The following is a 27,667-nucleotide window of genomic DNA, read 5'->3' as shown; positions in this document are numbered from 1 at the left end:
CCATTCTGACTGGTGTGAGGTGGAATCTCAGGGTTGTTTTGATTTACGTTTCCCTGATGATTAAGGATTGCTGACAGGACCCTGATATAGCTCTCTCCTGTGAGTCTGTGCCAGTGCCTGGCAAATACAGAAGTGGATGCTCGCAGTAATCTATTGGATGGAACATAGGGTCTCCAGTGAAGGAACTAGAGAAAGCACCCAAGGAGCTGAATGGGTCTGCAGCCCTATAGGAGGAACAACAATATAAATTAACTAGTACCTCCTGAGCTCCTGTCTCTAGCTGCATATGTAGCAGAGGATGGCCTAGTCAGCCATCAATGGGAGGAGAGGCCCTTGGTCTTGTGAAGATTGTATGCCCCAGTATAGGTGAATGCAAGGGCCAGGAAGTGGGAGTGTGTAGGTTGAGGAGCAGGGGGAGGGGGTAGGGTATAAGGAATTTTTCGGGGAGGAAACTAGGAAAGGGGATAGCATTTGAAATGTAAATGAAGAAATCATCTCTTTTTTTTTTTTTTTTTTTTTAAAGCATAACTTCCCACTAAAAGGAAACACAATAACGTCAAGATAAATCAAAAGAGTACTTTGGACTTGATTTGAGCTTGACTGCTCAACCTTTCTCCTTATATAATTGTGTGTTTTCATCCTCTGATTTTGTTTGATTGTCTACTTAGATTCTAAATGTGGAAAATACACACCCTTTCCCCTTTTAAAGTTGTATATTGAAAGCCTCACAAGATTCACAGTTGCCAATTAATAACTGATGACCATGTGTGTACAAATTAATGTCAGTATATACACATAGAAATGCATTCATATGATGAGAGCTAAAGCTTGTAGTTAACTAACTTCAGGCAGAGGACAGAAGTGGAGAGGGCTATATGTACTCTGTGTAGCATTAAAGGGATGAAGAATCAATTCTCTAGTCATAGCTATAATAAAAAAAAGTACTGCAGATTCATATCACATTACAAGTTGTATACATTTCAAAATGACTAAATGCATTTAATTTTATATCATTTTAAAGCAACTGTATGATGTAAGTCTGCTGTAATAACTCTTTTTTATAAAGGAGAAAACTGGGAGGGTATAGGATCACATCCAATTGAACACAACTTTGAGTAATAATAGGCAAGACAAGAATCAGGCTATTCTAACCTCATCCTGAGCGCTTTCCCATACATTCTGTCAAACGTTTGAGGAATACAGCATGTCAGTAAATGCTTCTCAAATACCCAGAGAAGATATGACCAAGAAAACTACTTTGGATTTCTAATTCCAATAACATTTTGTCTAAATTATGCTTCATATATATCTTTGTTTTTATATTTTAAGTGTGTGTATATGTGTGTGTGTGTTTGTATGTGTGTATGTGCGTGTGTGTGTGTGTGTGTGTGTGTGTGTGTGTGTGTGTGTGTGTGACATATGTGCCAGTTCTCTGGTAAGCCAGAAGAGGATACTGGATTATCCAGAACTTGAGTTATATATAGTTGTGAGCTGCCCATGTTGGTGCTGGAACTGAACTTGAACCTTCTGGAAGAGCAGCCAGTGCTCTCAAATATAGAACCATCACCCCAGCTCCTGCAGTTTAAACTCAGTTTATTCTATTTGCAGAATTAATATCTAAAGAAAGGAGCTACTGATTCTGTAGGAATACCATATTTACCTATATAAATGAGAACAAACTCTATCTCTTTTTCAAAAGTGTTTTTAACTAAAAAAAGTTTGATTTTGTTTATAAGACATAACTCTTTTCTTCTGTTTACACTAATTGAATTTTCTTTTGTGATTTCTCCCACTGCTCCTATTATTTGAAACTTCTTTTCTAGACAGAGGTCAAGTAAGTACTAACACAAATTGCCTTCCATAGCAAACAGCCTCGGAGATGTCCAGAGATGGGTTCTTTTCAGTTGCAAGCTCTGGATTACCTCACTCTCCTTCAGAGTGGCTAGACCTAAGGAACAGACGTTAGCAAAATGATGAGCTGTCCATCTTAAGGTTAGGTACACATGCCTTGAGCTTTTGCCTTGGGCCCTCTCCTTGCTATCTCACTCTCCTGCCCTTGTAAATGCAACGGCCATGTTGTGAGCTGCCCTGGAGAGATGCTTGCTCCCTAGCTCAGGCACTGAATAAGGAGCCACTCTAGTGAGCTAGTAGCAAATCCTCCACTAAATATTGCACCTTCAAACGACACCAAAGAATTGGCCACTCATCACTCTGATTGCAGGCTTGTGAGAGTCACTATGCCAGTGACACAGAGTAATCAGAAATAGTATTGGAGAAAAATAAAAGGTTAAGAAAAATAAACAAATACATAACCACAGGTCTACATACACATTCTCATTTATGTTCTTTAAGTTCTTTTTAATTTGTGAATTGCCAATAGATGTTTAGTGAATTATGTGTCATACAACCAAGCAAGCATACAAAGCTGTATATATATTTCATCAACAGGATGACCATATACTAGAAGTAGTTGATTGATCTACTAATAGAATGAAGTGACTCAGTCAATAAACACCTGAAAAGTCAGAACAGTCAACCACTTTAATGCTATGTTTAACTCTTAACCATACCCAGGATCTTGTGTTTAATTCTTATTTCCTCTAAATGAAATGATATGTAATAGCACTGAGAATATAAAAAAAAAACAAATATTAGAAATAAGAAAAAAGAGTTGAATTAATCTGGGCCAATAATTTTTGTCCCTTCTTATTCAGGACTAGTACATCCATTTATTTCTACATATGCTATAGGTCTGCCTCATTTGCCCAACTTAGTAGTTGTTACCACAGTAGATGCACTCTTTTGCCACTTTTATTTGTGTAGATCTTCTTTCCATGAAGTTTCAGAGGAACAGGGCAGCTAGACCTATTTCTGTAGGGAAATATGTTCCACTGAATTCAATAAAATAAATTTAAACTCAACATTTAACTTAAAACCTTAGGGATAGCGAGATGAATCAGCAGGACAAGGTGCACAGGCAAGCCTGGTGGCGAGAGCTCACTCCACTGGAGCCTCATGGCTGAGAGAACCAAGACCCCCAAACGGTGCTCCCATCTCCTGACGAGGGCTTCATTGCACATGTGCACACACAGTAAGATATAATGTGAGAAGTATATGTACACACAAAGTTTGAAAAGTGAAACATTAACCTCCAAAGCAGAATTCGCCAATTATTGTTGTATACAAATTTCTAAATGGATTAAAATCTATGTTCTTTTTATCTTATAAGTGTACTGAAGAAGTTTGCCTCTGGAAAATAGCATGCCTTATCACCACAGTTCTTTGTAGGAGTGGTGTGGACAGAGTCACAAACTCACCTCTGTTGGATAAGCTTTGTGTGATATATGATGCGGACAAAGACAGTCCATACTAGTACAGGTACAGCTTAAGTGCACTACTACCTTATTCAGACCACCTTGGGATTTCCTAGTGGTCAGTCATATTAAAAGCAGACTCTAATGTGTTAAAAGATTTAGAGGGAATTATTCTTGTAATAATTTCAATTTTGAAACCTAACTGAAGGACTACAGAACGCTTTTCTATTTTCTCACAGGTACCATTTTCAAATTGCTGAACATATACTAAGTTAGTACCACTGCTGAGTTCTCATGACTCAGAGAGACATCTGTTGTCACCATGCAGAAGTCAGGTAAAGGATTATTGCTAAGCTGTTTTAAAATATGTAAAATTGAAATCCTTTCAAAATCAATTAGAAATACGTGCAAACACCTTCTAGCTATATAAAGGACACAACACAGTTTTATCCAACTTTTCATATAAACACCCCTCAAAAGATCTCATCTTTACTTTTTGCTTCAAAATCTACCAGTTTTTTTTTTTTGCTGGTTAATCTCTTTTATTTTTTATTTTTTTTTAAAAAAATTCATATTTGGGTACTATATTTGTATCATTCCCCCCAACTCCTATGTCTACTTATCCCTGTCTACTTATCCACCAGTTTTTTAAATCTACATTCTTTAGTTTATGTCATGAAGACAACAGAGTGTACTTTTAAAGCCATTTCCTCAACATGTAGAAAGATAAAAGCCTTTCTCCAGGTAGTCAGGCCTTTGTCCTTTTACCTCTTCACTATCCAGACCTACATAATGACAACATGTGACATATTGAGAAAGTACAGTAGCAGTGACATCTGTAATGGCAACATTCATGTATGCAGTTCCAAATATGAGCCTTCATCCCTCATACCGAGGAGGTAGGGCTTGCCATCAACCTTAGCTTCAGACATAGACTCCCAGTTCAGCCTCTGTGATCACACTGTCATGATGTGAACAGCTCATCCTTCTAGATATTAATAATCTCAGCGGGATAACACTTACATGTATCTCAGTAACCTTCTGAGATTATCTTCATTAAAAAGCCTTCTTGGGTTTTAAAAAAAATACAAGTAATTGTAAATGAAGAGAAAACAGTAGTTTTTGTAAAGTATACATAAATAGGCTGAGTCATGTATCATACCATAAGTAGAAAAACATGTTAAAATTTCAGGTTGTGAAGCCAGGTATGTTGGTATATACTTATAACACCAACATTAGGGAAACTGAGGCAGGAAGAATGTAAAATAAGAATCTAAAAGTTAATTAGGCCACATGATCAGTTTGAGTTTTGCCTATGAACTCTATGAGGCAGTATGCCTGTGTGTGTGTGTGTGTGTGTGTGTGTGTGTGTGTGTGTGTTTGTGTGTGTGTGTGTCTGTGTGTAAAACCACAAACTATGAATAAATAATGGTGAATTTTGGCAATGAATTCTCATATTTCAGAAATTCTCAGTCAAAACTTAAAGAACTCAGAAAGACTATCAGCACAAGGAAATCAAGTCAAAAGGAAATAAAGGTAAACACATAGTTTAGATACACATTAAAAACTGTATTTTGGAGACGGGCCATAGTTATCAGAAAGGGCATAAATTCTGTTTCCAGTCTGAGGTCACTACCTCCGAAGATGATCTAATCCCACTTGTTGTCAACATCAGAATGGTGCCTTCGTTACAACAGAACTGCTCCCTCTATAACTAGACATATGATTAATCTAGCTTTCTACAGGATTCTAAAACCATTCTTTGATGTTTTAGCTTCTTACTTTCAGGTACATATTTTATAGGCTATCTTTAATTTCTGGGGCTTCCATACCCCTTTTCTCTTTTGACCACTTTGCATTCTTCTCTTAAAAACATAAAACAAAACTATTCTCATTCTAGTTTGAAAATATGTCATTACCCAAGGCTCTGATACATTACCTGTCCTCTTTCATGTCTTCCTGGGCTGCTTCCCTGTCCAACCAGTTTCCATTATTCCCCGCATAGCTGATATAGAGAAGAGAAGCCAGGATCTTGCCCTCCCTACGAGACAAACCTACAACCTCCATCAATAATGTATTTCCCCAATGGTTCCCAAGAGGAAGAGGGCACAATTAAAAAGGTCACAAGTCAGTGCTCTAATAGAACCTAAGGGCACCCTTGAATGAAGCTGGCTCAAGCCCAATTAGTGGAATCAGTCCATTTGTCTTCTCTTGGAACAACCCTGTTCTTATGGTTCCCATCAATTCAGTATAAATCTGACTGATCTTATCCAAGAAGTTAATAGAAAATGGCTCACAGTGGGAGACTGCCACCTCAGTTTCCAAGCAGAGACAGATGGAATTTCCCAGATGGTTTGTCACTGGAAAGTGAGATGCTGGATGTGACTTCACAGAGAGCATGGTGGAACAGAACACCTTCTTGGCCTGTTCCCATGTCATAGTGAGGGATAAGACTGATTCTGTTGTAAATAGATCTTAATTGCCTCAGTAGCACAGCAGCTCCTTTCTCCTACCTCACAGGGTTGTAGTTCTTCTATATCTATCAGGAAGTCATCAGGAACATATTTCCCTACAGAAATAGGTCTAGTTGCCCTGTTCCTCTGAAACTTCATGGAAAGAAGATCTACACAAATAAAATTGGCAAAAGAGTGCATCTACTGTGGTAACAACTACTAAGTTGGGCAAATGAGGCAGACCTATAGCATATGTAGAAATAAATGGATGTACTAGTCCTGAATAAGAAGGGATCACGATTCCCTGCCCCTTAGGAAATAAAGGAGAGGATCTCTTATTTAAAGCTCATTTCCCCCTATATGCAAGCTAGCCATTGGCACTACAAGGATATAAAATTAAAAATGAGACAAGAAGCTTGGTGATAGGGCAAGTAAACAATGAGGACAGGACCCTAATCCTAGCAATGAACGAGCAAAGTGGACATCCTCAGAAGAGGTTATCTATTCCAGAATGGAGAATTCAGGGAACGTTTACATCAGAGTCAACTTTGACCAGAGCAAGGAAATGACTGCAGCAAGGAAGTGGAGAAAGAGAGGAAACTGAGGACTTCAACCTCCTTAAGAAAGAACAGCCAGATGCCTAGGTATGGGAGGATACGATATCTACCCTGCCAGGAGCCCTGAGGCAGTTCACAGGAACAGGAGTTTCTGTTAGGAAGACAATCGATGTGGCAAAGATAGAAACCATGAAGGCCTGCTTAGGCTTTACCAGTTTAATCCTTTGTGCACTTTAGGATTTGCAGCATAGACTTAAGGGATCCAGTGATTAAGGGTATACTGTGGTCTAGATTTTAAATGATGAGAAAGACAGGAGAAAGAAAAAGTGACTGAAAGAACAAGGTGATAAACCAGAGGCATGTGAGGGAGGTCTAAGCTAAAGCATTGTCATAGGATCAGGAAGAAAGGGATGGCAATGTGTACAGAGGATGTGAAAAACACTGAAAATGGAGAACTGACTCTAACGTGGAGACATAGGATGGGATGTGGTTCCTGAGAGAAATAAAAAGTAGTGGAATGGGCTACTGTGGGTGAGCAAGCATTCTGAGATTCCAGAAAGAGAACAATGCAAAAAGATGAAGGAGGGAACTCCCTGGCAGAGTCAGGGAGGGGGTGCAAGGTGAGATCACAGGTGACTGAAGGCAGGAAGAAGGGAGAAGGGCAGAAAAACCATCTGCAAAGACTAAACGAAACATGGCTCATGACTACCGAATTGGGATTTAGTGGGGAAGGCACATCAAGTAGTAGAGATATGCTATATTCGAGAAAGCTAAAAAAAAAAAAAGCCAAGGTTAGGGATTTCTGTTTAAATGTCATTTGTAAATTAGTAGCTGGAGCTTTACAAGTAGCTATGCTCCCCGAGGCACTGGGAACAGAGGGAGAAGAGAAGAAAGGCCAGAAGTGTTTTGGGAAACATGCACAGTTAAATTAAAAAGAGCCAAGGCTCTGAGAGAAGCAGGGATGTATAGCAATACTGAGCTCTGATGCAAATGAATAGTAAAAAGGACGCTATCATTCACAATGTCAGTATCACCTCCCATCCCCCCAAAAGCATTTACTGAATGTCTAGTATGTGCCAATGGTAGAGGTCCAAATGGAATAATTCAATAGTAATATTGAATAATAAGATTCAATAAATCTCAGTTCTCTAGATTCAAAAGTTGAATTTGAATACTGCTTTCAAGCTTAGTTTGTTTAGTATCTCTTTTTTAGATTTATTGATTTTTATTACATATGTGTATGTCTGTTTTGCATGCATCTGTATCTGTATACCATGTGGGTGCCTGGTGCTCACAGAGGTCAGAACTCCTGGGACTGGAGTTCCATCTTGTCAGCCCCTCTGTGGGTGTTAGGAACTAAATCCAGGCCCTTTGCAAGGGCAATAAGCGCTCTTAACCTCAGAGGAGAATCTCCACCCTTAATCACTTTATCTTAAAGGGTGCCTGCATATAGCTTTTCCAAAAGCTTACTCTGAGAGTGACTCAAGTGTAATTAGTTTATTTGGGGAAGTTATCTCAGAAAAACTCCAGCAGGAATGTGTAAAGCTTGGCAGGATATGAGAAGAGGCTCCTAAAAGACACATTGTTAAACTAATGGAGACCAGGTTCATTGACACATTTCTGAGAACAGTGTGGATGAAAGCTCACATTCCCTACAGAAATGAAGAACCATGTTTCTCTCCCAGTCAACTTGTGTTTATTACTCATGGAAAACTGTCATTCAGAACATGAAATCTCTAAGAATCTCAGTTTGCCTGGTCGGATTGGAACTCTGGGCTGCAGAGTGTCCACAGATCGATAAACAAACAAAAACCAGAAAACAAAAAACAACATGGATATTTCCACTAAGGAACCACTTTTGCTACAGCCATGCTTGCTGGAGAGATTCAGGAATGGCTATGTTTACAACAATGTATGATGGAATGAAGCTAGCAAAGAATGCGGTCAAAAGTCAATGTCAGGAAAGAGATGGAACTAGATGAGAAGAAACAGAGGCATCTGGCAAATGGGACCATAACAGCATGGATCAAGAATTACTCATTCATTTCTATACCAAATTTCTATGATAATGACTACTCTGAAACTTTTATGAAATTTAATGTAAGCATTGTTTTATTATTAGGTCAATACCAGGAACCCTTCAAATATGCATTGCCTGTTTGAAGAATTTAATGTCACAAATGAAAACCAAACAATTTTCTATTCTGATTGAGCAGAATGAAATGAGATTTTTCTATCAATTTTCATTTTTTAATTCATCAGGCCATGATGAGTTTAATATTATATGGCAATATTGGACTTTGTATATGTGTTCTATTTAATTAAGGGTGTACATAGAATGATTCCAGAAGTTGACTGAATCCACTCAAATAGCTAGCTGTGGACAGTGGGTGCATTCACAAGCAAGATAGTGCAAATGCCACGAAAATTCTAGACACTCAACCTTTTAAATTAGCATTAGCCTTTGATGATATTAGTTACTACCATGTATGCTATTGATGAAAGATTTAGCTTATCACAAAGATCATTGTATTTGGAAGGATATAAAAATTATCAAAGGTGTAATACGTACATACTTTCCCTCTTCAGGGCAGATGTTGGTCAGAATTTAAAGTGACTTAAAAGACTACTCTCCTGCCAGTCTTTTATATTCTCAATCAATAAAGTCATAAGAAAAAAAATCCTAAGACTTTCAAAAGCACCAATATAAGGAACTACAACAACACTTTATATTATTGAGCAGTGTTGAAGTGGAAGTGTTGGAACTGCTAAGCAATTCTTGAGGTGCATAATGTCACAAACCAGAAAGGAAACTCTCATAGACTTCCGAAGCCCCGAGATGGTTAATTTTATGTGTTAACTCAGAGGATGTTTTAAACCAGAATTGGTGTTTAAATTAATAAACTCTGAACAAAGAAAATAACACCCCATAATACATGTAGGTCTCATTCAATAAATTAACAGTCTAAATATAACAAGTAGTTTGACTACTCCAGGCACAGGGAAATGACAACCTTCAACCCACAATACTAATGTTGGACTTACAAAGCCCTCTTCTTGCCTTACACAATTCTTTGAACAAATCTCTATACTCAGACACATCCCATTGGTTCTGTTTATATGCAGAGTCACAGTCCCTTGGCAAAGAGCTACATTTAAACATGTAATGTCTCTAAACACCACAGTCAACAGAGTTACACGGGTAGTCTGGGACAGGCTCTGTGAAGCTCTTAATGTGTTGCATTGCAATAGATCCATTTGCACAGATGACAGGCAAGCACCAGGAGAAAATATCTGCTGGTAATTCATGTTTGCTTCTATAGTCTCACAAAATCCTTACAAGCCAAGTGGTATTATTTCTACATTATAGACATTTCTGAGATTGCAACTTGGGTTGTGATATTAAATAAATTTCTCAGAAATTAATGATTTAACTTACTGAAGTGTACATCTTTCCCTCTGCAATACTTTATTACAGAGATCAGTACTGTTTTCTCTCATGTAAAGTATACCTGGGCCAATACATGCATTTACAATGCTGTTGCTGCTATTATCAAACCTTTACAGCATGAAGCATCTACCAAGATAAGAGGCCATTGGTAAGAAAAAATCTATTTATATATTCAGTCCTTTACATTATTCCAAGAATAACCACTTGTCTAATCAGTTTTTATGTTTTTTTTCTATAAAGAGAAGTAGGTTTCTTGGAACATCCTATATACACAGAAATGCACGGTTTGCAAAGGCTTACCACAGAAGGTGGAATAATATTAACACACTTCAAGATGGAGACTTGAAAGATATAAAAAGGATTTGACATCTGGCATGGTGACTCAATTAATTACTGTGTTGGATTAATTAGTGTGCTGAATCTTCTGAGCCAACATCATGAGTATTAGGAGAGTAACATTATATTGGTTGGCAAACTAGTTTAAAAGAGTGTTCTAATTCAAATTTGATTCAAAGTTGTGTAATGAAGGGTTAGTAAGCTATATGATTTTGATAAGGAAAAATTTATCTTCATGTCATGAAAAACATATCGAATTACTGTCCAAATTCTAAAGATGCAATAAAATTGTACAAATACTTGACTAATGACAAACTGTTAAGTAGTTTAAGTACCATTGCCAACATTTTGTCGAAGGTGAACCAAACAAATTTTTCTTTTACTTTTAAATCATGCTAAAAATATTCTTTAGATATTTTACTGAAGAGGTAGCATGGGAAGACTTAGACATTCTTAAAAATTAAAAAAACAAACTTTAAAATTCCAGATAGACAAAACTTTTGTCTTTCTCATTTATGAAACCAAAAACATAAATACAGACTTACTAGGATGGGTAAGTGAACTAATCAATCCTCAAATTTATATAGTCTTATTTAAATAAGCATTCACTATGTACTGGTACTTGCTGATCAATGATCAGCCTGCTCATGTAGTAGACCAGGTTACATATAATGACATAAAGCTCAGTGACAAACCATTGGGAAATGATTGGAAACCCATAAAATCAACAAAAATCCAACCATTTTTTCTCTGAAATGTAACTGGGAAGCAAACAGACAAAAAGATTGACAAATAAGAGTATTCAAACATCTTAGAAGGTCCACATACCAAGGAATTATTGTTCAAGTCCATCTTCCCAGCAAAAGGGCCCCAGGTTGTTCCCACCGGAAGTTGCTGCCGACTCTGAATCTTCCTTTCCCCATCTCTCTGAAATACTTCTAGCTCTCCTGCAGATGTGAGAACACAGGTGATTAGAACTCTTACAAACATCCTAACAAGAACACCTGTTCTGCATTTGCTCTACATATTCAATGTTTTCAGGATTAATACAAAGAGAATTGATTATACTTCCCTGAGCATGCTTTCAGGTTCTACCCTTAGGCACTGTGTGTACATAGCCCCTTCTCCTCATGTCCTCCCTTTGGCTACCGGTTTAAGAGTAAAAGAACTCATCACATCAAGATAGATAGATATCCTACAGTGTATTTTATGAAAGCAGGGCAGAACTAAGAATGATCAGCCGTGAGGGATATATATCCATACCTTAAAGACAGTTTTATAAAAAGAATACCTTGGTAGAAAACATTAGATATATAATAGTATTTTTTTTTTGACATGTAGAATAACAGACCCACTTCTGAGATTTCCCTCTGAAAGAGTTTTAAACCCTTGTACAATACTTTTGATTAATCCATCGGTATCATCAGCTTTCCCTGGAAAATTTGTCAAAGACAAAGCAATGCTAGCAACTTGTTTTCAAGGCAAGGGCTTTACCAGTGGAGTCAAGCCCTGGAACTCCTCTGGCAATCTATTTTAATGTCAAAAAACTGTGTAGAAAATGTCTTTCAATTTATGCATATCAATTTGTTTAAACCTTTGAGGGTAATTTTGCATTTACAGAGAAAATATCTAATTTCTCTCAGATAAGAATTCTAAAATTTTCAACTGTTAATACTTAAATAATGCCTTCATCTAAATACTAAGAATTTTCATTTTACATAAGGATGATATTCAAATAAATTTGCTTGTGTTTATACATTTTAAAAAGTCATATCATTTTTAAGTGATGCCAGAGGAATCATTAAAATCTTTGAAACCCTTCTTGAAAAGTAATTCATCCTGTCTTTCCGCTTTTGACATATTTCATTTGGAAAGGGTTCAGCCTCAGTCAAACAGTGACTCTTATCTACACCTGTGGATTAATCATCAGGACTGTCTTTAATGGAATAAGAACTAGAAACTTAGACCAGATCATAAAGTAATATCCAAATACCTCCTAAGTTGTCAGATGTCTCTGACTATCTATTAAAAATTTCAACAGACCGAAATACTTGGTGAGTTCTTAAATGCCCAGTAACTGTCTTAGCTCTCAGCTCAACCTCTTCCACTTTATTAGACAAACAGGCAAATACCAGTCTCCTTCCTTGCTTACTCAGAAGCTATTTTGGGGAGGCAGAGGCAGGTGGATTTCTGAGTTTGAGGCCAGCCTAGTCTACAAAATGAGTTCCAGGACAGCCAGAGCTATACAGAGAAACCCTGTTTCGAGAAACAAAACAAAACAAAACAAAAACAACAACAACAACAACAACAACAACAAAACCAGAAGCTATTTTGAAGTTTGGGGGAACTCTTTGTTGTTGCCAAAATAGATTAAAATAAATTCAATTATTTGTAATTGTGTTTATAAAAAGCCACAGTATAGTACAAGGTATTAATATGTATTTGGTACCAAGAAACAACAAAAATATGACATTGGTAACTGGAAATTATATTTACCTTACATGTTACTTAGGAATATGATATTTTAATTATTTTAAACATTAATAGCCATTATGTTAAGTATTATTTCACTAAAGGCAAGGGTTTTTTTAAATTCTAATTTGTCCAATAATCAATTGAACAATCCCTAAAAGGTTCTTAAGATAACAACTAGCCCTCACTACTTAGTATGGTGTTTTCCAACTCTGATGGTTCCTGTTAACTGAATTTATTTTGCCGTGATTCACCAGGCTTCTGAGTGATAGATCCCAGTACTACAACCAGATTGTTATAAAATGGATGTTTCACTTGAAGCATAGAAGAAAAGCTAAACTGCATACCTAACCTGGGGCTCATTTCTTTATGCATTCATTCATTCTACAAAAGTGATTTGATATCTATTAAGCCCTAGACAAAAAGCAAGGCTCGAACACAGAGCAGCAACAACATAAACCTGGGCCTTGAACGTGGTATAGTTTATGGAGTCTGCATGGATGGGATAATGAAATGACTGAACTGAGTTGCTATCTTTATTTTAATAGAAGAAAATTTTAAGGATGAAACTCAGGTTTTCAATTTGCGAGCGCAGACCTTTTGGCCATGTGCCTGTTGAGAAGCTGAGGGATTGCGTAACGATTTGGTGGAAGAAGGATCAAACTCTTTATGAAAATAATGACTGGTGGCGAGGTGAAGTTCATGTCTCTGGAGAGAAGGGATTAGTGTGGAATGAAAGGCTTAAGAAGGGTTCTTTACTGGATGGTGAAAGAGTAATGGGAATATCATGGTAGCCATGGGAAGTTATTTAACACTTTGGATTTCAGCAGCTACATACAAAAAAATACAAAATAAAAAAGCAATGATTATTGTTATTCAAAGAACCTAACAAATATTTAGTACTTCACCGAATGAGTACCCAATGTCCACCAGTGTCTGTAGTCACATCATTCTTTGTCTCCTCTATCCAAATCACTTTATATTTTAGTTATCTTCCTCCTTGTGTCTCCCAGATTTGCCTTTCTTATCAGATTTCAGGTTTTTGTCAACTCTGACTAAGGGACAGACCAGCATCCATTGCAGGCACCATCTCTGCCAGGATAAGCTTATTAAAATTCCACTAATCTTTTGTACAAGATCTTGCAGTTGCTTTCCTTTGACCTCGGAAAGGGAGTGTGTCTGCCCAGACCTCACTCCTTCCTTGAGGCTGTCCTAGTGAAGGGTTCTGCTGCACTGATGTCTTTGTTCTTCCCACAGAGAGGGTAGTCTTCCTTATCATCCTTTCTTCCTCATCTCCTGCTCAGAGCCTACCCTGTTCTGGGAAATGTTACTGATGCCCAGTAAACACCACCATGCTTTTGTCTTAACAGACCATACTAATGTTGCATGATCAAGCACAAAAGCAGTTTTCCTTCATAATGTATCTTTGAACTCAAAAACTGAGTTATTCCTCATGTTCCTACTGCATTAATTATATACATATTTTCATAATTTGATAGGTGTCAGCTGTAGGACATTTAAAGTTGACTTTCTTATCAGAAAAAATTGTCTTAGTGTGTTTTCTCTTTATTTTATAATAATCACGTTTCCTTTGATCAGTCTCCTACTGCTTTCACAGACACACCTCATGTGAGAAAGATAGAGATAACGGGAAAATGATGCCCGTATTTCTCCGTCTTGTTCATATTTTTGTAGCTGCTCTTCAAAACAAAGCCTTTTTTTTTTTTTTTTTTTTTAACATACTGTGTAGGTTCACAGAAAGTATCCGAGACACTTAGGACACTCTAATCAATTTTGGTAAAAGATAATAATGTTAGTGCTAAGGGCTGGTTCTCTTATCTTCTTGATAATGCATACTTTTAAAAGTCTGTGATTACTCAAAGGCTTATGATAGCTTCACTTTCAAAAAAAAAAAAAAAAAAAAGAAGAAGCTAAGTCAAACCACTACTAAACACCCCACAGCTTTAAAAATATCAATCCAGTTTTAGGGCTAAATAAAATAAATTGACCAGTGGAAAAAGTAATTTCAGTCACCAGAAATGACCTCAAATCTTTGTCAATGAAGGGGCTTTCAATTGCTTCCTCCATGAAAAGGATTTCTTAAAATGCCTCTTTAGAAACAAAAGTCTATAAAAATAGTAGAATATAAAAAGAAGGGAAAATGTCGACTTTTAACATCACTATCCACTACCAGCTGAATTCAGCTCCAACGAAATCCTGCATCAAGTTGGTAACGTAAGCATATGTGGTATTTTACTTAACATCTCTTAACTGTGGGCTCAGCTTTCATAAAGATCGGGGGTTTCAAGTAAATGAGATGATAGAAGATCCTATTTCATTTGCTGAAAATAAACTCTGGATTGGTTCAAACTTAGTTTTAAATATATAACCAAATTTCAAAGCGGACCACATGAATTGGTTTGTAATGTTTATCAGGCCTCACTAGAGCAGAAGGCTATAGCTTCAGAACCCATATTTATATTTTCTTCATGGTTGGAAAACATTATACATCATGGTATCAAACATGGACAGCCCTGAAGTCATGCTGAGTTCAAAAAGCGCTCAAAGATTCTGAGACATCTTCAAAGTCAGCCAAGGTGGCCAAAGTATGGCAATGCTCTTTGCTATGTTATGGTTTAACCATTTGACAGCTGCCTGCCAGACACACAGAAAGGTTAGGACATTTCCCTGTCGACTATCTACAAAGCCAAACCACAGTCTTGCCACAAACAGTTTCCTCCAGCACTAATAACTGCATGTCCCATCTTCCTTCTAAGACAAACAGCTCCATTTCTTTTATGCTATATTGATGAAACCCTAAGCGTTGTTTGACTCAGAAAATGATAGCTGTTAGGTGATGGCAACAAATTGCCATATAAGGATAGCTTTTCTAATTCCCTGTCTCAATTTTTGAGTCATACAGTCACAACACACACTAAACTACTGTTTTGAACATAAACTTGAAATACGACATTCCCTATTCAAGTACTCCAGTCAAACCCTGATAAATCAGCCCGGCCAAGCAGCGATCTTATCCCTTCTGACTCTTTAATAAATCGAACCTTGTAAGTTCCTACTGTTGGAAGTTGTCACTAAATGAAATTGTGACCTTATCCGGCACATGAACTTATCCCGCTGACAACTACATTTATTGTGAGGATAAGAAAGAGGGTGGGGGGGGGAAGGAATAAAGAAAAAAATGAGATATTTGATAATTCTGATCTTAACCATATGTAACTCTAACAGATGGGATCTTTTTGATGTTCTATTAATGATTTGCCAAAGATGAGACTATGTCGAGAAAAATGCCCACCCGTGGTAAAAAGCAGAGCGCCACAGATGGTATTAAAAGTACATGAGGAGGTTCTATGTGGTGGCAGAAGCAGGTCAGTAGCTATTAGTCTATCACAGAGAACTCTGAAGTCGCTTGTAATTGCACTACAAAAGTTCTCATAATGGCGGCAGTGAAAGAGAAACATTCCCTCGTATAGGCCACATTTGGTGCCTGAAAACTCTGTAACGATACTGGCATTTTCTAAAAATCCACAGCAACTCAAACCACTGTGTTTCTCAAGATTGCAAACCATTTCCTTGGGCTAAGGCTTCTAGACAGTTATAGGAAGGTATCAATGTATGCATCATTGTCTAGGGAACAAATTATCTAAGGAGGCTCTGAAATGTTGTGTGCATGACAAACTCAGGTGACTGTCACTGTATTAGTTTGAATGGCCTTGAGAATTCATTCTAAAGCAAGGTTGCTATGGGAAGTTCCACTTGTAATCATCATCCTTCTGAAAAGGAAAGAGATAAAATATGGGTACATGAAATAATATTGTTCAGGATCTAGATCAGTGGTTCATGGTCCTATAGCTGAGGCAACAGTTCTTCCTGTTGTGGTAAGCCCCAACCATAAATGGTAAGCCCCAACCATAAAATCATTTTTGTTGCTACTTTATAACTGTAACTTTGTCTGCTGTCTTTTTATGAATTATAATGTAAATATCTACTACACAGGATATCGAATATGTTACTACTCTGAAAGGGCTTGTTTAACACCCCCCCAAAAAATTATGCCCCCCCCAGGTTGAAAACTGCTGATTTAGATTCACAACTGGAGGTGCTTTTATAAACACCATGATGTAAAATTACTAGGGAGCATTCATTTATATGTTCCAAGTTCATGTCTAAAGTAGGCGAAGGAAAAAGGAATCGTCTTATTTTGCTATTCCCCCTATGGTCTATGCACATGAATAAAGACATGGGGTATAATACCCATGGCAGGAATCTAGAAACAGGGGCCTGGTGTGCCCCACTCTGGACCAACTTTGGGAAAGTGAATGGAAAGAGGAGTTACTGTCTTTTGAGTCCTTTTAGTTGCTGGAAGGAAGGCAAGAGTCCTTTGCTCAGAAATTTGCCACAGTGGGCTTCCCTGCTGCCAGGAGCCTGCTCTGACCTTCCAGACAACACTCCAGGTCACAGCCTGACCTAAGAGCACTTCCTGTTCTGAATCTTGAGGAACAGTGGGAGGTTATCTTTGGGAGCTCTGTGCTTAAGGGTAATCATTGTGGAAGTAAAGCAAGCTTGGCTGGTAGACATAGAAAACAACCTTGGGGAGCACCAGTCTCAGAGAAGCTGCAGGGGGAACCCCGGAGTCGGGACTTGTCGGGTCTGTTAGCAGAAGCCTGACTTCTCCAGGAGGAGAAAGTCCGTGGGAAACTTTGGAGAAAAAGGTTTGCCCTAGATCCTGTCTGATGTAAAGTAAGGAAGGAAGACATTTTAAGCAACAGTTAATAGGGGAAGGTCACCATGGCTGACTGATGATTCAGGACAATGAACTTTAATCACCCTTATTGCTTTGTTTAGTCACCATGCAATCTGTCAAAAACAAAACAAAACAAAACAAAACAAAACAAAACAAAAACCCTCATGCGTTCTCCTAGGCCACTGTCATTAGTTTCTATTTAGTTATTTCACTTACATTAGGACTTGACACAAGTTCCATATGATTTTTAATGACTAAAATGGCCTATCTGTTGATTTGATGGATACAGTTTTGCTGGTAGCTAGCAGTAACCCATGATCTAGCAGGTCTTCAACCTGGTAGCATGGTTTAGATGGAGATGAGGATTACACTGACAACCTTGGATAGATAAACGTACTTAGGCACCAACTGAAATGTAGTGAGCTTTGCCTGGGAGGAAACGTCAGGGTGAGTTTCCTTTTAGGAGCAGAAGTATGACCTGGCAGATTGGCAACACTACAGAAGCAGAGGGGATGCGATAGATGAGTAAATGACATGAGGAATCTATCTGAAAGCTTTTAATCTGGTTGAAGCAAATATTAACTTAAGGTGAAGTTCTCTCAGTTAGCAACTGAGAGGTAACGATGCCCACTCTCGAGAGGTATGTTACTAAAGAATTTTAGATTTTGATTTAGAGAATATTTTGATTTGGTAACAAATGTAGCTATATTACGAGTTCAAAGGATTTATAAATTATAAAATGCTAAAAATATGGCATGACGGTAAATAATATTGACCCCATGAGTTTACAACCCGAACCTAACACTATTAATAAGAATACTATATAGACTGTAATGGACTGTGAATCCTTCCTTGTATGAATCTTGGGAATATCAATTCTACACAGTAAAAAGTACTAAAGCACAATAATATCACTCAGTTCTAGTCAGTGTGTGGTATCACTGGAAAACATATTATGTATTTATTTTATTTGACAATCCCTTAGGCCTAGGAAGATATGATTCATAAAACATTATATTGACATAAAGATACTTATTTCCAAAGTGTAAGCATTGTAATGTTAAAAACACTCCTACTTTCATACAGTGCTTATATAAAAATTAAATCTTTATTGACAATTTATATGAAAATGACGACAAAAATTGGGACGAAGCCAGGCTCTTTCATGCCACATTTTGGTGTTGATAGTAAGACTTCCTCTGGCATAAAGGCCTCACTGCCGAGTATATTTCTTAAAAACAATGGCCATCTTTGTTACGTGGAAATCTTCCATCATCCTCTGAAGCTCTCTTACCACTCTCCAATAAACCTTCTGATTCACTCTGCCTCTGTGCTAAAAGTCCATAGGGCAGGGCCCTTCTACCCTGTAAACGCTTACATTATTGTTCAATGGTTTCTCTGTTGTAATGGTGAATCTAGATACCTGTACAATGTTTTGTATCTGGTAGGGTTATAGGCAGTACACAACACAATACAATTTTTATTACCGTATTTATTACGATGTGGTTCAAAATAAGGAAAATTAGTTTCCTAATGATAAACTTAGTGATAAAATTAGTATTATACTGGATTGCAACCCTGGGTTCTCAACTCTCTCATACTCCATTATTTTCCAAAAAATAATTGAAAGCTAGGCATTGAGCTCATGCTCATGTCAGCCATGAGAATTGATCCAAAATATAATTAGCTGCCACTTCATTTGGAAGGCAGAGTGCTTCTGCCTATAGGACTTTCCACAGACAAATTGATAGGAACAATTAAAAGTAAACCCTGGGCAAGTAGTGCAGGAGAGAGTGGAAAACTTGTGTCAACACCAAGAGTTCACACTAAAAATTTCACATCCTTGTCCCCCAAAATTCTGGAAAGTCACACAGGATTCAAATAGGGAAGATCTACACCAAAGTCTGTCTGTCTGTCTGTCTGTCTGTCTGTCTGTCTGTCTGTCTGTCTCTCTCTCTCTCTCTCTCTCTCTCTCTCTCTCTCTCTCTCGTGTGTGTCTATCTGTCTGTTTCTGTCTCTCTGTATTTCTCCTTCTCTCTCTCTCCTTTCTTCTATAGCTTGAGATGACCTAGAACTCACTATGTATCCCAGGTTATCCTCAACTCATGGCAGTCCTCCTACCTCAGCCTCTCATAGCACTGGAATTACAGGCATGAAACTTTACATCCAGAAAAACAATACGTTATTAAGTAAACTAAAACTTGGCTGATTAAATACTGTTACTAGCAGTATAAGATATGATATGACTCCTTATTCCCATTAATCCAGAATGCAAAAGACATCAGAATATTTCAAACAACTCTCAAGAATTTTAGTCCTGTTGATAGTACTTCCTCCAGGAGTGATTCTCAGATGTAAAATTGTATACAGCTATTTAAAACTACTAAATCCACATTTCTTACCTGCCTTAAATTGTAAATATATAACACATTTAACATCTCCAGTGCATTAAATACATATGCTATTCCCTTTTCTAAACTTGCTATTGTGGTATTGGACCTGAACCCAAGGTCTCGTTTATGATAGGCAAGCTCTCTACCACTGAGCTGCATGCGTGATGCTGCATATCATTCTTCCTTTGCCTTTCCTGTTTCTCATCTCCTACTCTTCTTGGCCTTTTATCTCTTTAGTATAAAGACTGGATATGCATACAAGATGTCGTGGAAGTAAGAAATGAAGGAAAAAATGAAGAAAGCAAACAGATTTTACATACTACTCATGAACATAGCATTCACAAATTCCACATCTGCCCTCAGATCCCAGGCTGGGTCCTTTTCTAGACATAGAGGAGTTATAGCTGAAACTGTCATTTTTTTTCTGGAGATGTCCAATGCATAATGTACACATCTTCACATGATTTAAGTCCACCATATAATATCTTCTACGTGAAGAATTAATTCCAGGATAATTTTATTCATAAAACAACATTAAACTGAATTTTAATTCAATAAACATTTACTCATTTAGAATTATATATGAAGCACTCCAAATTCCAGATCCAATATTGGATCTTGGATGTAGAAAGCAGACTGTTCTATAAATCATTTTTGTATGTGGTTTACTCTAATTGTGATAAAATACTCATTGCTTGGTGTAATAAGTTTATGGTGAAGGTATAAGATATTTTTCCCCAGATGAAATGTCAAAGGGAAGGTTGAAGAAGGATGAGGCAGCTCCACTTGCTTTTATCCTCGAAAAGTAAGAAACACCAAGTCCCAGAAGGACTAGGTGAGAAGGGGATGGGTTAATGGGTGGAGGGATTTGTAAGGGCAAGACCGGGTAGAGAGGAAGTATGAAGGGATGCAATCAGGATGTAAAGTGAATAAAAAATAAATTATTGAAAGAAATCCATTTTCAAAAGTAGACAAAATGCAGTGTTACCATAAATGTGCAAGGACATTTGCTATGCTATACCCAAAGTATTTGCAGGGCAGAGATTTAGAGATTATGACAGCATTGCTTTAAGATAAAATAAGTGCCAAATGAGACTGAAGAATTGGCTGGCAATCTTAAAACAACTTAGACTGGAATAATGACTATTGGTAAGTTTCTGCTGAATGTAGCATTACTATTAATCAGTATTATTATCATTATTAGACATATGTAGGAATATATTATTCTGCTGGGCGTGGTGGTGCACACCTTTAATCCCAGCATGCAGGAGGCAGAGGCAGGTGGATTTCTGAGTTCGAGGCCAGCCTGGTCTACAAAGTGAGTTCCAGGACAGCCAGGGCTACACAGAGAAAAAAAAACCAGAAAAAAAAAAGAATATATTATTCTTAGGCAAAGTAGTACTTTTGAAACATCTTGGAGATGTTTTCAAGTACAAAACTTGATATAAAATATTCTTAGTATTTGCAATTTTGTTTTGCTGCTTTTCCGTAATTTTGACTGAGATGATGGAATAATTCTGGAAACATCCATGTTCTACCATGTGCTAAAGTCCAGATAACAAAGCTCCTTTCCAATTATAGCTATTGAGGCCTCTCACAATGCTTCATACTGAGAAGTCCATCCAAGTACTTTTTCTCTAGGTCTGATGAAATCACTCAGAAAAAAATGATGCAATGTTTTATATTGAAATCAAATACCCAGAGATGATCATAATTATTTTAAAATACACACAGTACAAGAAATAAACTTTGTTTCCTTTAAGAAATTTCCCACAGTTTAGATCATTTCAAATGATATAATGATGGCCATATATCATAATACTCAAATAGTTACATACCCATTAAACAAGAACGATATCTTTAAAATACTATGTAAATGGATAAATGTTTTCTACCAATATTATGAGCTTCAATAAGTGTCAGAAGCTAGAAAACATATTAGAGTAAATCATACCTGGTAAACATGATAAATTTTGGCTTATAAAGGGAAAGTGAGAATAAATGTAAAGATAGCTCATTATAAGCTTTTAAAGCAGAAAACCGTATATTGTCTTTAGTTGCTATATAAATAACAAATACTGTTCATGTAGAAGACCTAAGTAATAAATAAGTATAGTGATATAGAAATCATTGTCCATACTTCTTAGAGTCAAAATATTAATGTGTTGAGGTTTGATCTGTTGCTAAGTATTGTAATGCTAAATACTGGTCCTGAGGTCTGCTTGCCCCCAGGGATTAGGAGATACTGACATACACTGACTGATGCTATATAACCTTGATCTTTAATTTAAAACTATTGGTTGAAGAAAGATGCCAACACCTATAGCTAGGCAGAAGAGAGGCAGGCAAAGTTTTGATTCCCAGGCTTGGAGTCTGAGGCAGGACCATAGGAGGGTGAGAGAGAGAGAGAAGGTGGAAGGAGTATGAGGTAAGGGATTGGATCAGGAAAACTGTCCAGCAGGGCTGGCTAGTAGAATAAGAGCAGCCCAGGCAGAGCCTGGCAAGTCATATCTCGGGGTTATTGGCAAAGAAGTAGGCATAATAGCATAGAGGGTAGGAAAAGTACTTCAGTTTGAAAAGGGAAGAAACAAAGGGGTTTTCTTGGTAATTGCTTGAGCCCACAAAAGCTGCAAGGAACTATTGCCAACCTGCAACTGATTTGCAGTGTCACCCACCAACATGGTTCTGGCTTTACAGGCATGAAGCTGTACTATAGAAAAAACTGTGAATTCTTCCTGTGATAATTTAGAAAGGTGTTGAGGACAGGCAGTGTATGTCAGGACCAGAGTGTCTACAAGGAGATTCAAAGGTTACAGAATGAGGGTGTGATGGCAAAGCTTGTGTTGTTGTTAAGAGTCCAAGGATTTGAGGATAGCAATCTGTGAGACATTTGCCAAACAGAACAGAATCAAGTGAGTAGAAGCAGTCCAAGAAAGGTATGTATATCATATAAGGGGCAAAGTTTGTGTTGAGAAGCAACTTAAGTTATTTCAAACTGAAGCCTCAGATAGTGGCCATGGAGGGACAGGATTTTATGTTTGGCTTGATGAGTTACAACCTTTCTTTGGCTCAATAATTTCACATTATCCCCCCTTTCCCATTTTGGATGCTAACATATATTTTGTGCCACTATGTATTGAAAAAGTGTATGTGTGTATGTATGTATATATGTATGTATGAATGAATGTATGATGTACTAAGTTCTATCTGTCTATCTATATCTATCTATCTATCTATCTATCTATCTATCTATCTATCTATCTATCTATCTATCTATCTATCTATCTATCTATGGTTGCAGTCATAAAAATCACCTAAACTCTCATAGAAGATTTTGACTTTGGAACAATGTTGAGACTGAAAAAGACTATGAGTACCTTTGTAGTTGAACTAAACTCATTTTACATCATGAGAAGTCATGAGCCTATTTGGTCCGAGGGGCCTAATAAAGTGGTTTAAATGGGAAATGTCCCTCATCGGCTGATGTATTTGAGCACTTGATCTGCTGTTGGGGTTGTTACTTATGGAGGTTATAGAACCTTTAGGAAGTGTAGCTCTGTGGGAGGAAGTATATTATATCACTAGCATCCGGCTTTTAGGATCCGTAATCTTACTTTACACCCTCCTCCCTCTTTCTGCTTCCTGTGTGTAGATAATATGTGACCATCAGCTTTGTGATGCTGCTCCTATGGCAGAAGGGCTGACCATCCCTGCCACTGTGGATTCCATCCCTAAAGCCCTAAGATTGAAAAGGCTCTTCCTTCTTTAAATTGCCCTTGGTCACGGTATTTTCTTTCATCAACAGGGAAGTAACACATACATTAACCACGAGCAGCAATTTCATTTTCTACTTCCTCTGAAGCAATCTACATAGAACTTATCAAAAAAGAGTCTGATGCGAGGCTGTACATACAGAAGATATTCAGCACAGGTTATACATTTTATCTTGACATCTTACAGATAGTTAAATGAAAAAGAAACACATAGACAGCATTTCCTTTCATTTAACACTAGCACTTCATAATGTTAACTGGAAAAACTAGAACCAGAGCCATTTTATTCCACAGGAATAAAGGAATATACAAAAACAATTCTGAAATCTCAAGATAACAGGAGCAGGTCCTGGTGCTGATTCTACCTGGTGCTGATGGGTAATGCAGAGTTTTAGTCTACAGAAACCCTCCACTGGTTTCTTCTTGCTTTCTAGCTAAGCCAAAGCAAAGGTACGTGGCTGGGCAGGTCAACATCAAAGGCTGGTCACCCACTCCATCTCTAGACTATCAGGATTAACTGCTCCACTGACATTATCTTGACATTATAGACTTCCAGGATGGAAAAAAGGGAATAGGTTTACTTGTTAGTTGGAAAATTAAAGCTGTACGGTTCTATTTAAAACAATAGAAAATAGTTATGCATCTCAGCTGGTTATTGTTTTAATACTCCTCTTTAAAATACTCTCAATTATAAAATAAAATAAAATTTAAAGCATTAGATAAATGCATATAATACAAAGGCATTACATTTGAGCCCTTTATCACCTAAGTCTTGTCACAGTAAATGCGGGAAGAGTGTTTGGAAAATAAATTAGGAGTATTTGTTAACCAATCAAATGACAGCAAAAACATCTTAGTTATCATAATTTTTTTTCAATTAGTGAGACTAATCATCTTATTTTTCTAAGTTATCTAATGTAATATATGTTTACTTACCTTTTCTAAGTTATTTGTCTAATATAATCTACATACCACTGTTCTCTTAACTCAATAGAACCCCAACTCAAATTACTTCAACTAGATATAAGACAGAAGAATTGATGAAAAGCCAAATATCAGAACAGCCATCTTCTTACATGAGACATGACTACAGGAATAGATATAAAGTCAGTTGTTGATGTGGTGAATGGCATTTATTACATGTAAAGATATTTCCATTGCAAATTCAAGACAATACTAACGTGTCAGCCTGAAAATGTATATTATTCCAAATGTAAAGTCATTTCTTTCACCATTTCTCTTAAAACATTAATGATTATATGACCATTTACACAGAAATATAAGTCCATTCTTCAGCTAAACTCCTGTAGAAATGTAAATGTCTTATTATTAATATGGTGCTAATGTCTTTGTTCAATTTAAATTTAATCTTTTAAGCTAAGAATTTTAAACCTGAGAAAAGTGCACTTTAGGAAAAACATCATATTTTTAAAGGAAAACATGATTTATATATTTTTTATTCTCAAGGCCAAAGAGTGAGCAGGTCAAGGTTGAAAGCAGTTGTATTTACTGGTACTTTTACTAGTCCATAATACTTCAAGAAAGACTGTGTTTCCGTGGATCAGGTGCATACTTTGTATATAGTAGATACAATATACATATACATACAGATGTGTGTATAATATAATATATATAGGACTTAATATGTATTATTGATCATGTTTATAGATCAATAAAATATATGTAGTCACTTTCTACTTTCTTATATGGAATATAATAAAACTGGTAAAATCAGAGCTTAAGATTGAAAAAAGAGCTTAAAGCAAAAGAATATTATAAACTGTATTGGAAATGAGACTACTTAATAGAATAAATTCTAAAGCACTTAAGAGAAATTAATTTGCATACACACAATGCAATTACAAAGGAAGAAGAGGCCAGCATCATTAGAGCAGGTTGAAAGAAGACTCCAATTACAAATCACAGCAAATCCTCACTTGACCTCACTTAGAATATTGTTAGCCATTAATGTAATCTACTGTTCCAATTGAAATTGATAAATTCTTTTTTCATTCAGCACAGGTCTGACATTGATACAACCACTGACTAGGTCCTAAATAGTTCAGTCTGAGAGATTTTGGGATTTGTATTAATTTAATTGCTTATGAATTTGATAAAAATTTATTTTTATTTCTTACATTTTGTATTTTTTAATATATATCGATTTATCAATTAACACTAATTTAAAAATCAATTTATTCCAATAGAAGGTGATTTTAAATGGCATATGCTGCACATGTTCTCATCTGTATCTTTATTGGTAAGAATATGGGGTATATCCCATTGTATAGATATTTCTAAATTGTAAAATACAAAACTACACATCTGAAGTTGATTTAATCTCTGCTATTCTATTTTAAATGGAAATGTACTACAGTACAGATGTTCCTCCCTAGTGAAAGATGCTGAAATCTCCATTTACTTCTCTGGTATATGTATGGCCTTAGGTGAACACCCACAGGAGAATTAAATTTAATTGCTTATTTTCAGTTTCCTCAGAAAGAGCTGCCTCTAAGCAAGATGTAAAAGCACTTAAATGGGCATGTTCATCTAAAACCGTTCAGTAAGACAAGTGTTTCTCCCAATTTGGAGTTTCTCTTTGATCCAGAATATTCGTGATAATTCATTAAAAATCATAGACCTGGAAAGGAGGAATTGAAATAGAATGTTTGTTAGATGAACATGGATTCAAATTCTAGTTTTACTACTTAACAATAATGTGACGGTTAAGTACACTAAAATTATCATCCCTTGTGTATATTATATTAATCAGAGGAATAATGCCTATGAAATGGATACTTGTAATAATTAAATAGCGTAACATGGATGTGATGTCCAGCATACATAAACACTTAAAGAAAAAAAGAAAATAAAAGTCTACTAAGTATGATGCTAACCATTTGCATGCCTTCCCTAGAGTAGGAATAACAGAGTTTTGTTTCTTACCCACTGCGATTTATGACTTAGCACCCAGATGCATAATTTTGGAACATGGAATAGTGTTTTAACTCTGAAGGAAAAAAATGAATCCTATCAGTCATTCTGCAATAACAGAAGTACACACACTGGCAACTAGTTAAAATAGATTCAGTCGTATGTAACAGTACTGTGATGATGATGCTGTAAATCATCAAAAATTCAGGTCCAAAACTTCCCTTGTTTAATGACATGATGTGGAAATAGAAAGGAGAAATGTTTCTAATTGCAATTCTGTGAATGTAGGATCCTGGGTCTGATTCCTTAATTCCAGTTCTATTCACAGCTCATTTTTTGAGGTTAGAAAGCTCAACACTACACATCTACAGAAGTGCTGAGAAATTAACTTGCTGAAAAGATTCCTGGCATGTTATAACCACATTTAGAAAGAAAAACAAACAAATATTAACTTCTATGTTACTTAAGTAGTCAAACTTTCTCTCAGTTTGACAGAAAGCTTAAGAGAGTCAGGAAAGAAAGAAGAGATTGACTTTATCTCATGATCTTAGAGGTCTTGGCTCATGGTTGCCTTCTTGTTTTCCATAGGTTTTTATGGAAAATCATTGTGGGCGAAGCACGTGGAGAGAAAGCTTCTTACCTGGAGCTTTCTAAGGAGCAATGAAGACTGACAGGAATAAGCAAGAGCTAACTAAGCTGCACCCTCTAAAGACAAACTCAAAAAACTGACTCCTAACCTGGTCCCACCTTCCACAGTTCCATCATTTTCTAATCTACAGAAAACCAGGATCTAATTAATACTACAGTGTTAGTTATATTAGAAGCCATATGTTCCAATTGTCTCTGGAATGTCCTTTAGGAAGTTACTAGAGGTATATTCCATAAATTGTTTAGGTAAGTTCTCTTTCAGTCAAGTTGCATAACCTCTTTTACATGAACATGTGTTTGAAGAAAGAACTCCAAACTAAACTTTATGTGGAGTACTAACTCTGCAAAGTTTGTGGGTGTTAAAAGGAGGCTCAGTAGGTAAAACAATGGTCACCAGAACCAATGTAAATTTTGGTTGGTGTGGAGTCCCCTTTAACTCCACCCTGCAGAGGAGACAGGACCCCCGGAGTAAACTGTTTGGCAAGACAAGGCATATTTAAGAACTCTTGGTTGACTCTGGAAATCAGTCTGGCAATTCCTCAGAAAATTGGACATAGTACTACCGGAGGACCCA

General features: G+C 36.8%; 1 protein-coding gene across 4 annotated transcripts in view; it reads right to left on the bottom strand.

Moving 5' to 3' along the window:
* Positions 1-27,667, bottom strand: part of Zfpm2 (zinc finger protein, FOG family member 2) — a 440,237-nt gene that overhangs the window by 213,342 nt on the left and 199,228 nt on the right. For all 4 annotated transcript variants that reach the window (XM_021216723.1, XM_029547887.1, XM_029547888.1 and 1 more), the window contains one exon: positions 10,940-11,058. In XM_021216723.1, coding sequence (XP_021072382.1) covers positions 10,940-11,058 — 119 coding nt within the window. The remainder of the gene's footprint in view (positions 1-10,939; positions 11,059-27,667) is intronic.

The sequence above is a fragment of the Mus pahari genome, chromosome 17, assembly GCF_900095145.1.
Source record: "Mus pahari chromosome 17, PAHARI_EIJ_v1.1, whole genome shotgun sequence".
Taxonomy (NCBI): Eukaryota; Metazoa; Chordata; class Mammalia; order Rodentia; family Muridae; genus Mus; species Mus pahari.
This window is presented reverse-complemented; position numbering and strand designations above follow the sequence as displayed.